At 39.9% G+C, this 19,035-nt stretch overlaps 1 protein-coding gene across 1 annotated transcript in view; it reads right to left on the minus strand.

The window, feature by feature from the left end:
• The window catches only part of LRIG3 (leucine rich repeats and immunoglobulin like domains 3), a 59,258-nt gene that overhangs the window by 39,485 nt on the left and 738 nt on the right, over window positions 1–19,035 (minus strand). The window contains exons 2-3 of the mRNA XM_077338659.1: window positions 9,319–9,390; window positions 9,003–9,077 (exon numbers count right to left, since the gene is read on the minus strand). Coding sequence (XP_077194774.1) covers window positions 9,003–9,077; window positions 9,319–9,390 — 147 coding nt within the window. The remainder of the gene's footprint in view (window positions 1–9,002; window positions 9,078–9,318; window positions 9,391–19,035) is intronic.

A 19,035-nucleotide genomic window follows, 5' to 3' on the forward strand; every position in this document is an offset into this window, starting at 1 on the left:
TTCTTAAGTGACTGATTGTTGTTGGGGGCCTAGAGGAAGAGGGAATATCTTGAGGAAGAAGAAGAGTTGGTTTTTATCTGCTCAGAGTCCCTGTCCCTAAGGAGATCAAACTAGCCGCAAACAGAGGCAGGGCTTTCCCGGCCCCGGCCCCCAGCCCGAAGGAATGCTAATCCAAATGAGATCAGAGCCCTGCAGGATCTTCTGCAATTCTGCAGGGCTTGTAAGATAGAGCTGTTCCACTAGGCCATGGTTGAAGCCAGAATTATTATCTAAACTGCTGGCCTCTCTGTCTGACCTCACCAGGCTAAAATCCTGTACTGTAGTTTTGAATTATTCTCTCCATTCCTGTGCCCATGAGAGAAAGCACCATGGCACATTTTAATATTTAATATTTTAGTACTTTAAAATTTTAATGTAATACGGATACTCAGCATTTGTTATTAATCTTAAATTTTATATAAGGATTATATGTATTACACCATGTTGTAATCTGCCCTAAATTTCTGAAGAAAAGGCAGAATATAATTCCCAAAGTAATTCCCAAAGTAAATACTTTGGTCACCTCATGAGAAGGAAGGACTCCCTGGAGAAGAGCCTAATGCTGGGAGCGATCGAGGGCAAAAGAAGAAGGGGACGACAGAGAATGAGGTGGTTGGATGGAGCCACTGAAGCAGTAGGTGCAAACTTAAATGGACTCCGGGGAATGGTAGAGGACAGGAAGGCCTGGAGGATCATTGTCCATGGGGTTGCAATGGGTTGGACATGATTTCGCACCCAACAACAACAACAACAACATAATTCCAAAAATAAATAAACATTACTCAGTATGAAACCTCCTTTAGCTTCCGTTTTTACAGCACAACAAGAAAGCATTTTAACCTGCCTTTCCTCATGGTTCAAAGTGACTTAAAACTACAGTTTAGCAATTAAAACCAAAATAAAACAACAAACCCTATACCTCTCCTTCCTTCCCTCCAGTTAAAACTTATCAAATGCCCAAGCAGACAGCAAGTCCAAAGGGGGGGGGGGAGGATCACTACATCTCCTCAGGAAGGTCATTCCACAGAGCAGGAGCAACAATGAAAAACCCCTAGGCCCTGGTTGATACCAGAGTGACCACCCAAGGTGATAGGACAGAAAACAGATGGCTGCTTGATGACCATAGTTGTTGAACAGAGACATATGGAAGGAGAAGGTCCTCCAGATTTTGGTCACTCAGATATTGGGTCACTGGTCTATTAAGGAATGGGAGAGGCTCAAGAGATTAAAAATTTCACTGAACAGTCTCCTCATCCACCTTCCCTACTTAGAGGCAGAAAGAATCCCCACTCCTTTAGTTTGATTCCATGACACAGGCAAGAGTACCATATTTAGAATCATAGAATAACAGAGTTGGAAGAGCAGAGTAGGGCGGAACCATCACGTCCCGTGACCTGGACATGATACTCCATTTGATACAGCCCAAAATACCATTTGCCTTTTTAGCCACCGAGTAACACTGCTGACTCACGTTCAATGTATGGTCTACTAAGACTCCTAGATCCTTTTTGCACATGCTACTGCCAAGACAAGTCTTCCCCATCTTATATTGGTGTATTTGGTTTTTCCTACCTAAATGCAGAACTTTACATTTTTCCCTATTTAATTTCATTTTATTCAGTTTAGACTAGTTCTCAAGACTATCAAGATCAACCTGTATTCTGATTTTATTTGCTACCCCTCCCAGTTTAGTATCATCTGCAAATGTAGTAAGTATCCCTTCTAATCTAACTGAGCCTTCGGGGAGGGCAGTATATAAATCTAAATAAATAAAATAAAATAAATAATCCCTCATCCAAATCATTTATAAATATGTTGAACAACACAGACCCCAGGACAGATCCCTGGGGCACTCCACTTGTCACTTTTTGCCAAGAGGATATGGCTGCTTCTTATACCAATATCCAAAAGAAGGGAAGAAGACAGTCTGAAGCTGAGGAGATACTACATTTTATCCCATTAATAGCCTAATACTTTAAAAGAAAACTAATAGTGGTCACAGAATTCTGCTATGGGGTTAGGAGCAATTGTTTCATTTACTAGGTTGGCTCAGCATCAAGATTTTTTAAAGAGACAGTAATATCAGCCTTTATTTACAAATATATGTTTCAGAAATTTGTATTCTTCTGCCTGACCAGGACCACCAACTATCACATACCAAGTGACACTTGACAGAATAAAGTACCATGGGCACCAGGCTACAGTATTTGCTGGCGTATAAGACTACTTTTCCCCCCTGAAAAACATGCCTCCAAGTGGGGGGTCGTCCTATACGCTGGGTGCACTTCAGTTGGGATCGACAAAGCTGCCCATAGTGGCCCATAGTACTGTAATGTAATGAAACAAACTCTATATTTTGAGTGGAAATGTTGGGGGGTCGTCTTATATGCCCAATCGTCTTATACGCCGGCAAATACGGTAACTTAAACTCTTGAAGCAATTAATGTAGAAAGGAAGAAAGAGATACTGCTAAACATGGGGGGTGGGAATAATTTGCATTTCAAAAGGCACCAGTACTAGGAGAAAATAACAGTAGGCTTTTGGCCTTCAGATACTATCTGGCTGGCCACTTTGTGAAGCACCAGGCTGGACAAAATGCACTATTGGTCTAAACTAGCCAATCTGCTCTTATAAGAAACTCTATCTCTGGGGCTAAGCAAGCTAAAGAACACATTTTAGGTACTCTGCTGCTCACTAAATGAGGTAAATGATCAGAGGAAAGTCAAGGGTTAGACTATGGATTATTGCAACAGTTTAATAGTTTTTTAAAAAGCTGGTTTACGGATTTTCTTCCATTGAAGGGTTTTTCGATTTTTTGTTTGTTTTTTTTGGAGGGGAGGCTTTTGTTCCAGTTTATTATTCTAAAATGCTGATTGTAAAAAGCCTCAAAAAGAGAACAGTTTTACAATGCACAATTCTCACATAATTTAAGAGCTCTTTGTGATCCTTCAAATATTTCAGAAATGCAAATAAGAAAATACCTAAAATAGCTCAGTTTAAGGATGCACAACATGACCACTGACTGCATAAAAAATATTTATAGGAATTTTAACCCGTAATCTTCAGCATTAGAAAAACAGTGTCCACTCTTTTATAACACACAGCTACAAATTTCCAGAAACTAGCAAACAAAAACCAACAACACTATTTACCATAAGGATGATAAAAAACACACAGTTAAAATCACATAAACTATAAAATGATTCTGCTCAGTCTTCTTCACTCGGGAATTCAAGGTAAGCTTATAGGAAACTGGATAACACAAATTCTTTCCTTATAGACATCATCTCCATTCAATAATGGCTTCTGATCTGTACACTTGCTCCTGCCAAACAGAAGGGCAAAACATTCTCTTTTGAAAGCACAAAAGAAAGCATCTTCTTGGCTGTTGGGTAGGAAAGAAAGGAGGCTTGAACTGGGTTATCTCTCAACTGGATTACTGCAGTGCTCTCTACTTGAAATGATCTCTGAAAGTTCAGCTACTGCAAAATACCTTTTAATAACAAGGATGTCAGGCCATCAGCACATCATGTCACTTGTTGCCTGTGTATTTCTGGGCTCAATTCAAGGAGCTGGTTCTTCTTATTAAAACCTTCTTCAGGATCCAGGGCACACAAGCATGTGTCTCCTTCTATACTTCTGCTCACCAATTTGGATCAGGCCAAGGATTCCAATAACCCAAGTGTGACTGGCTTTCGTGAGGACTCATTCCTCCCTTGTGGAGACTCCAACATTGTACAGCAGCTTCCTGGAGAAACTCCAGCTTGCCTTCTCCCCTCTGTCTACCTAAGGAGCCTGTGAAACTGTCAGCTTTCTTGTAGCTAAAAGTTCTGTTTGCCTGAACTGAGGAACATTTATTGTTTTATGAGTGTTTGGGATGGTTAATACAGTTTTCATCATGGTCTATTGATTTATTGCGGGTGTACAGCATTTCTGCCAGACACATGTTTTATTGCTACCCACTTTCAACAGAGTTTTTTTTTTTAAATGGGGTTTATATATTTCTAAGTAAACAAACAGGATGCTGGCTTTCCAATACTCACCAACTTAACCATGTATCCAATAAGTATAGGCCCAAACCAGGAACTGGACAGTAAAGGGACAAGAGAAACTTCTTACCGTTTTATTTTTTTTTTTAATATGCTCTTCTCTTTTATGATGGAATGCTAAACATGGTGGGACTAATATGAATTAATTCACAACCGTTCTCATGTATTTTTAGATATAGGAGAATTAGCCTATGCCTGGGAGATACAATATAAACCTTTTGTTTCACATGGTCACCTCCCCTTTCCCAGCATACATAGCTTCTTTATGCTACCTATGATAAAAAAAAAATCAGGAGTAATTTTGCTTACAAATCTTACAGTATCTAGAGCATGTGGACATAAGAATGCCCACTGTAGTAGAAAAAGAAGAATTGGTTCTTATATGCAGCTTTTCTCTACACAAAGTAGCATTTTCCCAAAGGTTGTTCTGTATCTTGCTCTGCCTTTGAGGGGTGTAGCACTATGCTGGAATGGGCCTTCTCACAGAAAGCTGGGTCTGAATAAAGTCACACATTATTTAGACCAGTGGTCCCCAACCTTTTTATCACTGGGGACCACTCAACGCCTTTTACTGAGGCCCGGTGGGGGGGGGTAGTTTACTCCTCTACTCTCAACCACTGCCCTAACGCTCTCTGATCGCTATGGTAATGTTTAAACATCCCTTCAAAATAAGATACAGACACGCCACAACAATGAAGTGTGTTGAAAGGGCTGGGGGGGGGTGAAGTAAAGGGCCGGGGGGGAGAAGGCGTCCTTCGGGGCCCACCTCCAATCAGTCGAAGGACCACATGTGGTCCACGGTCCACAGGTTGGGGATCGCTAATTTAGACAATTATCTTTTTGCAGGCCCAAGCAGCATAAAGAAATGTGCTATGTTGCTGGCTATTTTTCTGGCATTGGAACTAGGGGTTCTTCTGGTAGAGGGAAAGTTTGAAGGCCCATCACTGCCTATTGTTTATGGGCACTGAGACTGACAGTTTAGCAGAGGCTTGTAGGTTGTCTGGGGATAAAAGTGAGATGTGCAAGGGGTTATTAAACGATTTACATGGGTCAAGAAAAGTGACCTAAGAGAACTACAAATTGCATTAGGACATTTGAATTTTGCATATAAGGTGGTGGCACCAGACAGGGCCTTCTTAAGGCATCTGGCCAACACAACTAAGGGAACAAAGAAGCCTCATCACCTGATCAGACTATCTGATGCAATGAAGCCTTATCTGTATACTTAGCTTGCTTTTGTCATGGCTGAGCACAAAAGGGGGAGGGGAAAAACAGTTCACAGATGATGTTATTTTGTTCTGGTGCAATGACCAGGCTGTAGTTCAGGTTGTGAATGATCTTTCCTCCAAGAACTCCAGGGTCATGCAGTTACCATTAGAAGAATGTTAGTGAGTCGGTTGCAGTTCTTGAAACCACTTACAAACATCTAAACTTTCATATTTTTATTTTACAGTGAGAAGATCAATCCAGCCTTCTCAGCTCTCTCATGAGTTTTGAAACCTAGAGGTTTGGATCTGTTTCTGTGACAGAGAACAGTTAGCATGAGTGAAATTCAGAGTAAACACAAGGCACTACCCATTCAGAAGCTCTTTAATATCTATTTAGCCCCTTTTGTGTTTGTCTATAAGCTTAGCCCCTACTCTGGTGGCAAAGAGGGGGATTTTATGTCAAAGCAGCCATAATCCTTCTTTTTCTTTTTCTAATTCTAACCATTTTCCACAGAGGTCATAAGGTGGTTAGCAAGCACTTGTAGCCTCAACTGAGTTCTGCGGAGTACAATACAGGAAGCCATCTGAAGCCATTCAGAGGCACTGCATGAGGCTTAAAGTACAATGGTAACAAGACACCGCTCAGGCAGCCCAATCGCACTACATAACAATTCTATCTTTTTTTTTGGGATGGTATAATAAAGTTTTTTTTAAAAAGCAAAATAGCACACAAAGTGTGTTTTGTCAGCTGAATAAACTAACTCAAGATCCCAAATTCAAGGGAAGGCTTTTAAAAGAAAATCTTTACACAGCTGCAGAGGAATATTGTTATGTTTCTCGAAACTGGGGTTACATTTTCATGGAAATGAAGACAGCTAAGGATGTCATGGGAAGGTGCAAATAGTATTTCTGAAAGTGTGGAAGAGAAAAGTCTTAGTAATCAAATCCATCAGTGCTTCTTATTTATCAGTGGCTCTTGTTCTTTGCTGTGGCATTCTATGGTTTGGATCACATGGATTAATCTCTCATTTTAGTGACATCCTAATCCATTCAGGACTCAAGTCTGGACATTTCCACGGCTGGGCCTCACACAGCTTATTGGAAAATGCTTATCCCCCAAAGTGTTCTGTGTGCCAGGTTTCAACTCCAATGCCACCAATGCCTAACACCCAGTGATGCCTTAGTCACATGGAGAGAAGCAATGGATATGTATAAGAAACAAACAAACAATGGATATGTATAAGAAACAAACCAACAAATAAATGATGTGGAAAAGTGCAGTAGCCACAGTATAGTGTGATAAAATCAACTTTAGACAGGCCTTAGAAACTGAACTGTCATGTTTATATTTGAGATTTCATTTAATTACAGGTTTTTTCCCCACAGGTTCAGCATCATTGGAGCTCATGGGGGAGGGGGAAATGGCTGTATTCCATCTGCGTTTCCTTTTTAATGCTCTCCCCCTTTCAGCTTGATCCATAGCAAAGCCACACCACTATCAGATGTCACTTAGCTCTTATTCAAACAGACTGCAGCAGACACAGCGACTGCACCGAGTTGACTTGGCTGACCCAGAGTAAAAAAATGTACTATAAGAAGTCAACGGAGGTAAGCAACTGAATGCCGATTACTTTAATTAACAGAAGAGCTCCCCAAAAGGTACATATTGTTTTAGTCCTTCAGGTTCCTCTGCCAACAGGCAAAGTAGAATTTGTACTGACTGTTATTTTCAGGGGGGTTCTCCCTTATTTAAAACATTAGAACCTTTGTGTGAACCTACTATTGTAATGAATAAGAAAACAAATTTCCCATCTAAACTGCCTGTAATGAAAACCCTCATATATTTTGTTTAAATTTCATTATATTTCTCTCATTATTGCAGTCTTCTCTGACTACTGAGTCACTTCTACAAGGCATCCAGCAGTTTTCTAATAAGGGCATGAGCAGTACTCTTTAAAGGGTGGGGGGAGAGAAGAGCCCTGGGCTTTCTTGACTGATTGCCATATGTAGCCACTAGAGTTGTTTCAATCCTAAAGGATACTGAGTTGGACTTTGCCTTCTTCTCTCCAGTGCCTGCCCTGTTGCGCCAAACTTCCCATTGCAGTCTGAAGTAAACACCCCTGCTTGTCAGACCTTATCCCTTGACCAAGTAAATTTACCTCAGAGCCCTCCTGCTATGTGCCCAGGTGCCTTGACCTTCTTGTACCACCAAAGGCCCTTGCCTTATCAATCTGCCTCCTCCTCATGCTACTGGCCTTCAAGCTACGTAGTGCACTGTCAGTTTCCTTCACTGCATGCTGGGGGTTTTTGTGTGTTTTGGAATCTTTACTATCAATTCTTACATAAAATGTAATGTTAAATATGGGCACCTTTCATTGCCTTAAAAAGAGGCACTCTGAAATTTGGCAGTGTGTATGTCTTAGGTGATTACTGACTGCCACCCACCCCTGAGTTTTGTCCTATTTGGAAAACGCAATAAAGGAGGTGGGGGTTTCCATTGACACCAATAGGAAATAAAATAGAATTCTGAAAATAAAACCATACAAATAATCCTTTTTGGAATTAACAACAGAAATAAAAGAAATGAACGAAATGCCCATGTACAAAACTAAAAATATACTATCACTGTTGTTAACTGGATGTTTTCCCCAACTAAACAGACAAATATGTTGGTCGAAAGCATCACCTTAATGTTGGCCATAATGTATGTCTGATTTCTCTCCTGCCTTTTCAGTCCTGCCCTGTCACCTTGCTCACAAATAACATCAGAAATTCTTAAAAGTGTAAGATAGTATCCCTATGCACACTGAACAATTAAGACACAACCTAAGAAGTGTATGTATAAATCTCCAGTCTGTTAATAAGAATGTTACTGTATACCGCCTGGTTCTGTTATAATCTGGGGCTGTTTTTGTCCCAGTGTGAATGCAAAATGATACATTTTCCCTCCTCATTTTGCCACTTTAGGTTCTGTATGTAGATCCCCTTTAAAAAAATATAATATCCATCTAAGAAGATCTTCAGGATGGACAGTGGGGGTTGGAATCAATCCCCTCCACAACTGATCAATGAGGTTCTAGTTTCACAGAAAGACCTGAATGTGTGCTACCTCTACTTTGCCACCCACTATGCTGGATTAGAGTCAGCCTCTGTCTTCCTCCTTTATCTGTAACCATTAATGAAGCCAGTAAGGGGTGCTGGGAGGAGCTGGGACTCACCACCTAACCAATAATCAGGTTAGGTGGCCTAGCACCTGTTGCATTCAGGGATACAACAGGCTTTTCTGCTAGTCTATCATATACCTCTGCAAGCAATCACGCATTCAATAAGGCCAAGCATTTGATGCTGGGCAACGAAGGAAGTGGCTGGTTTTTGGAAGATCATATCACACATTTAGAAACATGCTTTGATATTTATGAGAGCTACAGTGTTGCTTTTGTCCATTAAAAAAAGTAAGGAAAAGAAGAACATTGGAATTGTGCTACATTTTGTACCATGTGATGAATTCTATCAAGAAACATGGAAACATGGCAAACAGCAAAGTAAGTATCCTGCAATGACACCATTTTAGCAACATTTTGATTGTATTAGTTAAGTCAACCTCAACCTTTCCTGCATTTATGAAGATAATTTTATATTAATTTTGTATAGTCAGGGTATATACACAGGTACATTTTTATATACCAATAAAAACATGTTAACTTACAATGACAGAAGAGTAATGTTTGATGAAATAGTCCCCAGATTTGGTATGGCTTTAAATTCATTACCACTCAGCTTTCTGTAAACAACATAAAGAAAGTTACTTGACCTGTAAACAAGAACCAATAGATCGCATCTGATTTATTGACCTTTTATTCCCATTATAATAATTGGACACTTTCCAACACAAAATCTTTAATCAGCACTAAATTCTTCACAGAAAAAAAAGTCAAAAATGAACGATAGCCTCATATTATACTGGAAAGATTACCCTTGAATATCTGAACAAGTATCACCGGTCAAAAACAGTAGAGACTTACATTTCTCGCAGGTTATGGAGGTGATTCAAAGTACCAGGTTTGATTGAAGACAATCTATTGTAGCTTAAATCTCTGAAAAGTTATTTTTTTAAGTCAGTAATGCCAATACAATATATTCTTGAATAACTATAAAAATAACAAGGTCTTAAGATCAACATTTTATATGTAATACATCAACAACTACACATTATTTCTGTTTTCCTTTCCACGTTATGGAAAAGGACTTGTAGTAGATCACTCAGTTACCTTTATCTGCCCTTTAGTGGGTTATATGGAACTACGAACATTTTACCAGGTTAAGTGAGGCCTGGGTCTCCGTATACAGCATAATAATATGACTGAATGTTGAAATGATCCAGTGGATTGAACAGCTTCACACTGCAAGTGATAGACACCATTTTAATGCTCAACAAATCATTTAATGATGGAAAAGTCATATCCCCATTTTGGGGTGGGTGGAGGGTGTCAAGTTATGCTGACCCCCACATGATTTTCAAAGCAAAACACATTCAGAAGTGCCACTGCTTGCCTCTATGTAGCAACCGTAGACTTCTTTGGCAGTCTCCCATCCAAGAATTAACCAAGACTGACCCTGACTAGTCTTCAGGATCTGTGCAGATCAGGCTGGCCAAAGCTATCCATATGAGGGCATCCCCAACTGTTACCTGGTGATATTATTTTTGTGGTATAAATTCAATTGTGTTATAATCCAATCTACCCTTGGTGAACTCCCATATTTGCTGTGTCAATCAGGCCTACCTCAAATGCTATTGTCATATTAGTATATTGTTTCAATAAATAGCTGTTTGTTTCAATGTGAAAATTACTGTGTGTTCACAATCCAGCCTGTGTGCTTTTTTCAGTTTCATGAAATGTTAAGTGTTTTAATGTCTAGCATGGTGCACTAATGATATTAAAATACTTTTTCTGTATTTCTAAGCATCTAATGAGTTCCCATTATGTAGAATGTTTCATCTTTTAAAAAGTGTTTTATCTACTGAATATATTTCTATCTCAAACTTAGTCCAAGGAGCTCAAGGTGGTATATTCACTGTTCTCCCTTCTTTCATTTTATCCTTGCAACCATCCTGTTTAGTAAGAGAGACTGGTCCAAAGACACCAAATGAATTTTGTGGTGTCATAATTTGAACTCACGTTTCTCATATCCCAGATTAAGCATTTAATTTCACTGGTACAATAAGAAGGAGGAGGAGTTGCTTCTTATATGCCACTTTTCTCTACCCGAAGGAGTCTCAAAGTGGCTTACAATCACCTTCTCTTTCCTCTCCCCACAACAGACACCCTGTGAGTTGGGTGAGGCTGAGAGAGCCCTGAGATTACTGAAGAAGGTTGGTTCTTATATGCTACTTTTCTCTACCCAGAGGAGTCTCAAAGCGGCTTACAGTTGCCTTCCCTTTCCTCTCCCCACACAGGCACCCTGTGAGATGGGTGAGGCTGAGACAGCCCTGATTATTACTGCTCGGTCAGAACAGCTTTATCAGCGTTGTGGGGAGCCCAAGGTCACCCACCTGGCTGCATGTGAAGGAGAAGCTGGGAATCAAACTTGGCTCACCAGATTAGAATTCCACACTTCTAACCACTATACCAAACTGAAGTAATGCTGCCAAGGGGTGGGATTTCTTCATTATATAGGCCATACGACCTAACTAGGCAACATCTGAAACCTTCCTTGAACTGAAGTGGCTCTTCTTTGAGTATAAGGAGCCTGTCCAGAAGCCTTTCTCCCACCGAGCTTCCTCTAGCTGCAAATCAGAACACCATCCACTAGCAATCTTTATCAATCAGGGTTTCATGAAACCCTGGGGTTTCTTGACAGCCCTGGAAGGGTATCCTGAATGGGAGTTAATAAATTTTAAAATATATTTTTTAAATTTGTTAAACATTTACTGGGTGATAGGATCATATATGGTCAAATCAACCCCCACCCAATGGCCAATGATGAGCCTGGAAGGTGTGGGAAAGGGAGGGGCCCCAACTGGGCATGTACACAGCTATGCTTCCCAACTGTATTCTGCACAATCATGTTAGTTCTGGGGTTTCTCGAAGCCTTAAGAATGTTGCATGAGTTTCTCAATGGTAAAAAAGTTGAGAAAGGCAGGTCTATAGTTTGAACAAATGATACTGAACTTTCTACCACCTGACAACTCCACCATCCCACTCTGCTCTCACATCTGCCTGTTTAGACCAGGTCTAGCTCAATGCTATTTTCACATCAGTTTGTCATTTTAGTAAATGAATTTATTTTCTGAAATCAATGGACAAATTTTATGTGTGTATGGACCATATGACATATCAGGCAAAAATTACCAAGGAAGTCTATGGAGTCAAAGACAGTTTCTCCAGACCACTGCCATCTGGCAACCCTAGCATAAAGTTGCCATTCAATTTATAGCTTGCCCTGCCAAATCTGACTTTGCAAAGTTGAAGGATATGAGACCAGGGTATGAGATCCAGGTGCTCTTGCATTCATGGATCTCTGTACCATTAATTCTCACACATAAAGTCTTAACATACACCAAGTATTAGTAGCAGAACACAGGCCTGAATAAATGCTCCAGCTTCAAGGCATCAATACTTAAAGTGAGTTGAATGGAAGAGTGCCATCTGTGACATGGACATGTCTTATTTCCCTTGATGCATCTGTGCACAGGTCTTTCTGCTGCAGCCTTACTTTGTAAAGCTGGTGAGATGCAGTTCAAGCAACCTAAGCATGACTAAGAGTGAGCTGAACTAGCAGCTGTTAAAAGAGTGTAAGGACTTTGTATTTAGCTCATTACTTGGCTTTAGCTCACAGGGACTGAAAGAAATATGTCCTGCCATAGCCCAACACTTTGAAATCAGGGTGATTAAAGTCAAATATGTTTCTGCACATCAGACATATGCATCAAATGGTTGTAACAAAGGGCTTTTAACATTCTACTGTTGAAAATGTGCTCTGACAAAAAACCTGCTTTCCTTCACTTTACTTCCCTTTTTCTTTCAAAAACAGAAACACACCACTCTACAAAGATTTATTTAAAGCATGCTTGCTGTAGGACCTACCAGACAGTAACAGACATGAGTGGATTTGTTCTGCTGGCGTTATAACATACGTAAAACACACACACACTCTCTCTGGCAGAGTCCTTAAACTATAAAAATCCTGCAATTACAACCACGGCTGTGCATGATCACCAAACTGGAGCCAGACACTTTCACTCAGAGCTGAAAGCTCACCATCCATCTGGAGTCTATCAAGGCGACTGTGAGCATAACAACTTGCATTATGTTTCAAACTAAATGCGTATTTTCTGACTCTGCTGATATCTACAGATTTTTCCATGCATTGTCCTGCTGTGTTGTTGTTTTTTACAAAGCAAGGCCAGTTCCAATTTTCTTAAATCAAATTCAGAAAGTTATGACTCCTCTTGAAAAGTTATATAATGAGTCTTTATTGTGCAGTAGCCCAAATCAAACAACAATTACCAGAACTTTAACAGGGCTGCCATTTATATCTAATTTTACAGCCTCTGGAAGTAGAAAGGGGGGGAGGGACCTCTCTTTCGAAGAGACAGAGTTTCCTACAGAACTGTGAGGAATGGGCTGAAAGCGAAAATCCTTGCAATTGCTTTTGCAATCAGTTTTTTAAAAGTTTTGCTGAAGTTCTGATATGTTCAATTTTAAATGCACACTTTTAATTTTTTAAAAAACAAAAGGAGTCATAAAAACATCTTGCCACTAGTAGAAAAATAATGTGAACAAATCTCCCCTTATGATTTAAAAGAAGTAGCTGGCTTCCCTGTAGTGATGAAAACATACATTTTCCATTCCCAAACCTCCTCCCTCTCCCTTCTTTTAAACCACAGTATATAGAATTGAAAAATCTCTGCAGTGGTTCAAGTTCCATAGTAGACTTTTTAAAATGACCAATATATAGGGCTGACTGGACTCAACACACGGTGCTTACATCTACACTTGAGGCACATTTTAACAGGCAGAGCTCCAATATGTTGTTTAGTTACTCTCAGATCATTCTGCCACCACACCTCATGATATCCCAGGTTGGGATGGGGGCAAACCTAAGAACAGCCACAACAGACAATGCACTTTAGACATTAGTATGAAGAAAAGGCAGGACTGGGCCTAAGTTTCCAACTCCCCTCAAGATTTGTACATGAAGCCTGGGGAGGGTGAGTGAGGAGAGGCACTTCAGCGGTGTATAATACCATATAGTACGCTTTCCAGAGCAGCCATTTTCCACATAGGAACTGATGTCTGTAGTGAGAGTAGTTGCCAGTCTCAGAGAACTCCAGGGCCTACATGTGTCCCAGTATACCTTAACGGAAGCAACATTTGCCTCTTTGGGGGTAGAGGCTATATCCAAAACTGAGACCTTCTTGGGAGGAAAGGTTAGCTGAACTCTAGGCCAAGGCAGCTAGGAAGTAGGCATAGCTGGATATAAAAGGCTGGGGCAGAAGGGATGGTGAGAAGCTGAGCAAGAAGGTAGGAGCTGGCCAAGCTTGAAGCCATGGGCCAGAAGGAGCAGGCCTTCCCATGGATCGAGGGGCTGCATCCTTAGCTGACAGAGCTATACGTTGTTTTCCTGGGACCTTATTCCCTCATTGCCTAACCCTGTAGTGAGAGTGCAACAGCCAGCGGCAGCAAGTAAGAAGCATGAATACAGGATATGAAAACAGTGAAGGATAGGTGGACCTCCATGCTGAAATCAAGGAGGTGAACCTAGGACTCTGTTATTGCAAGCCAAGTGCAATAAACCACAGCCCTATCTAGGGTTGCAGCACTCCACTGGTAACTCATGGGAATATCTGGGGAGTGAAGTCTGGTTGGAGGATGGCAACATGAATGTGATTTGGACACAGTGGTGCCATTTTGAGGTGATCACCTAGAAGTGATGTCATGACCCCGCTACTCCATCAAGTGAGCATAGGGATGGGTGCGCCAAGGTGGGTACTTGCCCACACAAGGCTGGTAACTGACTAACTTAATCTTAATGGTGTTCCTGGAGAAGCTGGAAAATGATGGAATGCCTCGGTGGGGAGAAGCCAGTGGTCCTAGGGATCGATGGTTCTCTATGCAAAGCGCCCTGAGATGCAAGGGGAGGGCAGTATGTATGTATGTATGTATGTATGTATGTATGCATGCATGCATGCATGCATGCATGCATAAATATGTAAGGGATATCTGCTTCTCTCAATCACAAAGTAAAAAAAATCTTTCTACATAAAGTCCAGATAGACCTTTGAGATATAAGATTTCTGTGGGCAAGAAACTTTGGATATGGTTGCATATAACAAGCAAGTATTATATTAAACTTTGCTGGGTTCTTCCACAACAAATAAAAAGCTCAAATATGGTACAGAGATAGATAAGGGTATCTTAAATATAAAAAAACTTATAAAATATAAAAACAGATAAAAAATATAAAAAACAATGAAGGGGAGGTTGTGGTTCTTAATATACATAGATATCTTTCTTTAGCTTACAAGTGAATAGAAGCAAATACTGAACTTATGAACTTTAATATTCTCTGTTCTACTGGAGTAGCAAGTGGCTATTAAGATGTGCATTATGTGCTTCAAGGTGAAGGGGAGGTGGTTTTCATTTGAAAAGTGAATTTTATTTCATAAAAGAGGTCAGCACTCCAATACAGAACAAGGACCAGTAATAAAGGAGTTGGTGGGGTTTCCATTCTCCTCTTACACCCTTGAGGAAACATCAGATTTTGAGATGTTGGACTTGCAGAGGCAGTCCACGACAACAGAAAGAAAATGAAATCATCAGTATATGGAACAGAATTAAAGTTGTCCCTTGGACGGGGGTGGTGGGGATTTCCAAAGGCAGCAATCTTTACTAGTGTAAGACCTTCCAAGGCTTCATATTTCAACATTCACAATGCTTATATCAACTCAAAGCCAACATAAGTGGTAAAGAAAACAGAGCACTTCTTTGCAAGTTCAGCAAGGAGGACTTCAGATCCTAATTCAATGTGTACATCATTTAGGGGTAATCCACACCTCCTACCCTGGAGAAGCCTGAAATCTAAATCCTGAAATTTAAAATGCAAATCCAGCTACAGTTTCTTAATCAATCCCCTGTGGGGCATTTAGACTTGCTAATTCAGCAGAAAGAAGGAAAGCTAAAAAACAAAGAAGCAGGCTGTAGCAGTTTTAAGACATAGATCCAAAGTGACTCGTAAATCAGCATGCTATGTTCAAATTTGAGTCTGGAAAATACTGAAGAACAGCTGTGAAAACTATCAGAACTCTTTCTTTCTTCCCTGGCAATTCTGGTAAGGGTTAGAAAATGTAAATACTGAGACGTAATATAAACATTAGCAGAAACCATCCTTTAGGTTTCCCCTTCTGCCTCAGTGGCAGCTTTTGCATTCTTAGACAAACCTGGTAAAATAATCTAGAATTCCAAAGAGAACTGAAAAATAGTAAAGTTGTCTGGGAAGTATTCCTGGTTTTATGCTCCTCTGCTTTTCATCCTTCAAACTTTCAAAATAATAGAAAGTAAATTATTGAATATGTAAGAGTATTTACTCTTAGCCTATAAGTGAAATCATGCTGCAAAGATATTTGTTTACAAAGCATCACAAACATTTGCTAGATGTGATCAGATTTGCTTTTATTTAAATGTTTTACTCCATATTGAGAGCCTGTAATAAAATTGGGTGAAAATTGTACATTTCTGCAACCCAAAGGCTTTTTACCACATCAGTTGCAATTACAAGAGTAACGACTACTTTGATAGTGCATCTTGATAATACAATTTCAATCTTCCAGCAGTCAGGTCAGAAACAAACAGTATTTGTAGGATTTTCTCCCATCAAACATTAAGTATCTAAAAGATTTCATTGGCATTTGTAAATCACACAGACACACTGAACGCATGAAGCTGCCTTATACTGAATCAGACCATTGGTCCATAAAGGTCAGTATTATTTGCTCAGACTGGCAGCATCTCTCCAGCATGTTAGGCAGAGGTCTTTCAGATCATCTACCACCTAATCTTTTACCTGGAGATGTCAGTGATTGAACCTGGGGCCTTCTGCATGCCAAGCGAGATGCTCTACCCCTGAGCCATTGTCCTTCCCCAAAAGCAAAAGAGGAATCCTCTATCCTGGTATGTCACCTAACTATCTTCCAATGAAAGGCTTGGCTGCTTGTCCTAGTGAGAAGAGCAAAGAGGATAAATATGGAACATAGTATTTTCAGAGTTGGGGGTCGTTGGTGATAAATAAGTCCTAGTGATAATTAAGTCCAACCACAACAGCTGCAGAAATGTTTTATCTAGAACCTTCAATTCTCAATGCATTTCTTCCCCAAGCAAGTTGCAATGATTGCTACAGGGTATACTCAAAAGTAAGCCCATTTTATTCATTGGGACTTACTTCCAGGAAACTGTCTTTAGGATTGCAGCCACAATCCTGTCCTATTAGGTTCTATTTAGTTATTAGAATACATTAGCTTGCACAAAGCAAAAGCCTAAGCATTTTAATTCAAAAGTAAACCAATGGATTCAGTGGATTTACATCCAAATGTACATAGGTACAGACCTCAGGCAAAAACCTAAGTAAGGTACTTACCACCCACTGAAAATCAGTAGGTTTTACTCCCTAGAAATCTATAGGATCTGGCAACTGGAATTTTCAAGCTGGAAACTTTTATTTAGTCATTGCTTCTTAACAGGCTAAGGTTTCTAACATTAGAAACTTGCAAGATATAACAGAAAAATTCCACATTTCAAGGCAATCATTTCTTCAAGTCAGTATGGAAACAGAATTTCTCAAGGCATTTGACAAAAACAAAAGGAAGCATTTGTACCAACTACCAGACCACATGGCTTGGTGACACCTATAGAGACATAACCCTGTGATCTTAAGAGCAAGTGATGCAGCTGTCCAAGGAGTGATCACAGCAGGGTTCCTTACAAGAGGCCAAGTGCTTATTTATACAAGTGGAGCCCATTTTTCACACTTCTTGTAAAGGAATGTGTGTGTACATATGGACAATTTACATCTACAGGGGAAATCCAATTAGAAAGCCTTCTATGTGCTAAAAAAATAACACAGAAGACATGTTTTTTAAATTTGTTGGGGTTCACAGTTAATATATCTGTGAACAATTAGTCTGAATCACTGGCATTTCCACTGGTTTGCTATACTGTTAAATGTATTGTTGAGGTTAAAAAAAGGCAGTTGATTGCTGAGTGGATTTTTGTATGTTTGTTTAAATGCTGTTAGAAGCATGTCAAAAAGCAAAGTTAAACTTTCAGTGAAAGCACCTCAATTTGAACAACATACAGATAATCTGGAATATGTTCATGACATGCCAACTGTTGTTTCTCAAGTAAAAATGTAGTTTTCTATCTCCTTCAGGTATGCATGCATTTATTCACTCCTCTAGACCAGCCAAAGTGAAGACCAGATGTTATGTAAACACTAACCATTTCTCTTGAATGAAGCATACCCCCCTCCTCAGGAGGCAATTGAACAGAATTAGCCACAGCTAATTGAAAGCTTTCCTGTTTACTTTCAAGTCCATATATCTCCTTGCTTCTGAAGTGCATTAGAAAATTAATATATTAATGTGGCTGTTAACCTGACTGGTAAAGGACTAGAGCCAAACACAATACTCCAGTGAACACCAATTATTTTCTCATTTTAGAAAATGTCAGGTCCTTAAAATTTTGCCCTGTGTAGTCACTAGAGGAATAATTGCATGTTACAATGTCAGATTAAGAATTATCCTTCATCCTCAGTGAGATTAGTAACATTTTCATAGCAATAAGAATGAGAAACCCAAGCACAAAGATGGATGCCTGTCACACTGAAGAGACAATTTTATTCTGTTGGATAAATAATGATGTGGATAAAATTGCAAGTAACCTCAGATTTTCAACTGCTCTCAGCATGGGGGAACATTGTTCAGGAACCATGCCAGGCCAAACTCCAGCTTCCACAGTTATTAACTATTTTCTCTTCATTCTTAAAAGCTAACTTGTAAAGAGACAATCAGCAACCCTTGTTCTAAAGCAATGTCCTCCATACCCCTCTAAAGGGCAGAAAAATCTGACATTTACTGTCTGGTGCTTCATTATTACCATATTTTATGTTCATTAAATCCCCCTGTGGAAACATGCATCATGAAATTATCAGGCCATAATTTCCCATCAAATGATACATAACAAAGCATGTCTAAAAATACACAGAACCCAAACACAATTGTGCAGGCCCTGGAAGTTAGGGCCACTACACACATGACGTTATTGTGAATCAACATCAATCAACATCAGTAATAATTCTATAAGGAGAAATGGTTGAAAGAAACCATTATGGGGAAACAGGCCTGCCTCTGCTTCTCAACCGTGTTCACACGTCGAGCTTTGTATATGCAGGCAAGTCAGGGCATGTGAAGATCTATATGTAACAAATCACATTACATTCCTACATGGAGGTGTCCTCCCTGCTGGAATTCTACAACAAATTAAGCTGGTCATCGAGTGAGGGGGCGAAAAAAAAAATGGGCGAGAGTGAACTTTCCAGCTGACAAAATCTAGAACAGGGCTCTGTTCATTACAGCACACACGTGAGGAGTCTAGAGGCACCTTAAGGAAAAACAGATTCATCGGGACCTAAACTATGACAATTTAAGCCGCAGCAGTACCCTCAAACTCCTTATAAAAATCCCT

The sequence above is a fragment of the Paroedura picta genome, chromosome 5 (assembly GCF_049243985.1).
Source record: "Paroedura picta isolate Pp20150507F chromosome 5, Ppicta_v3.0, whole genome shotgun sequence".
Taxonomy (NCBI): domain Eukaryota; kingdom Metazoa; phylum Chordata; class Lepidosauria; order Squamata; family Gekkonidae; genus Paroedura; species Paroedura picta.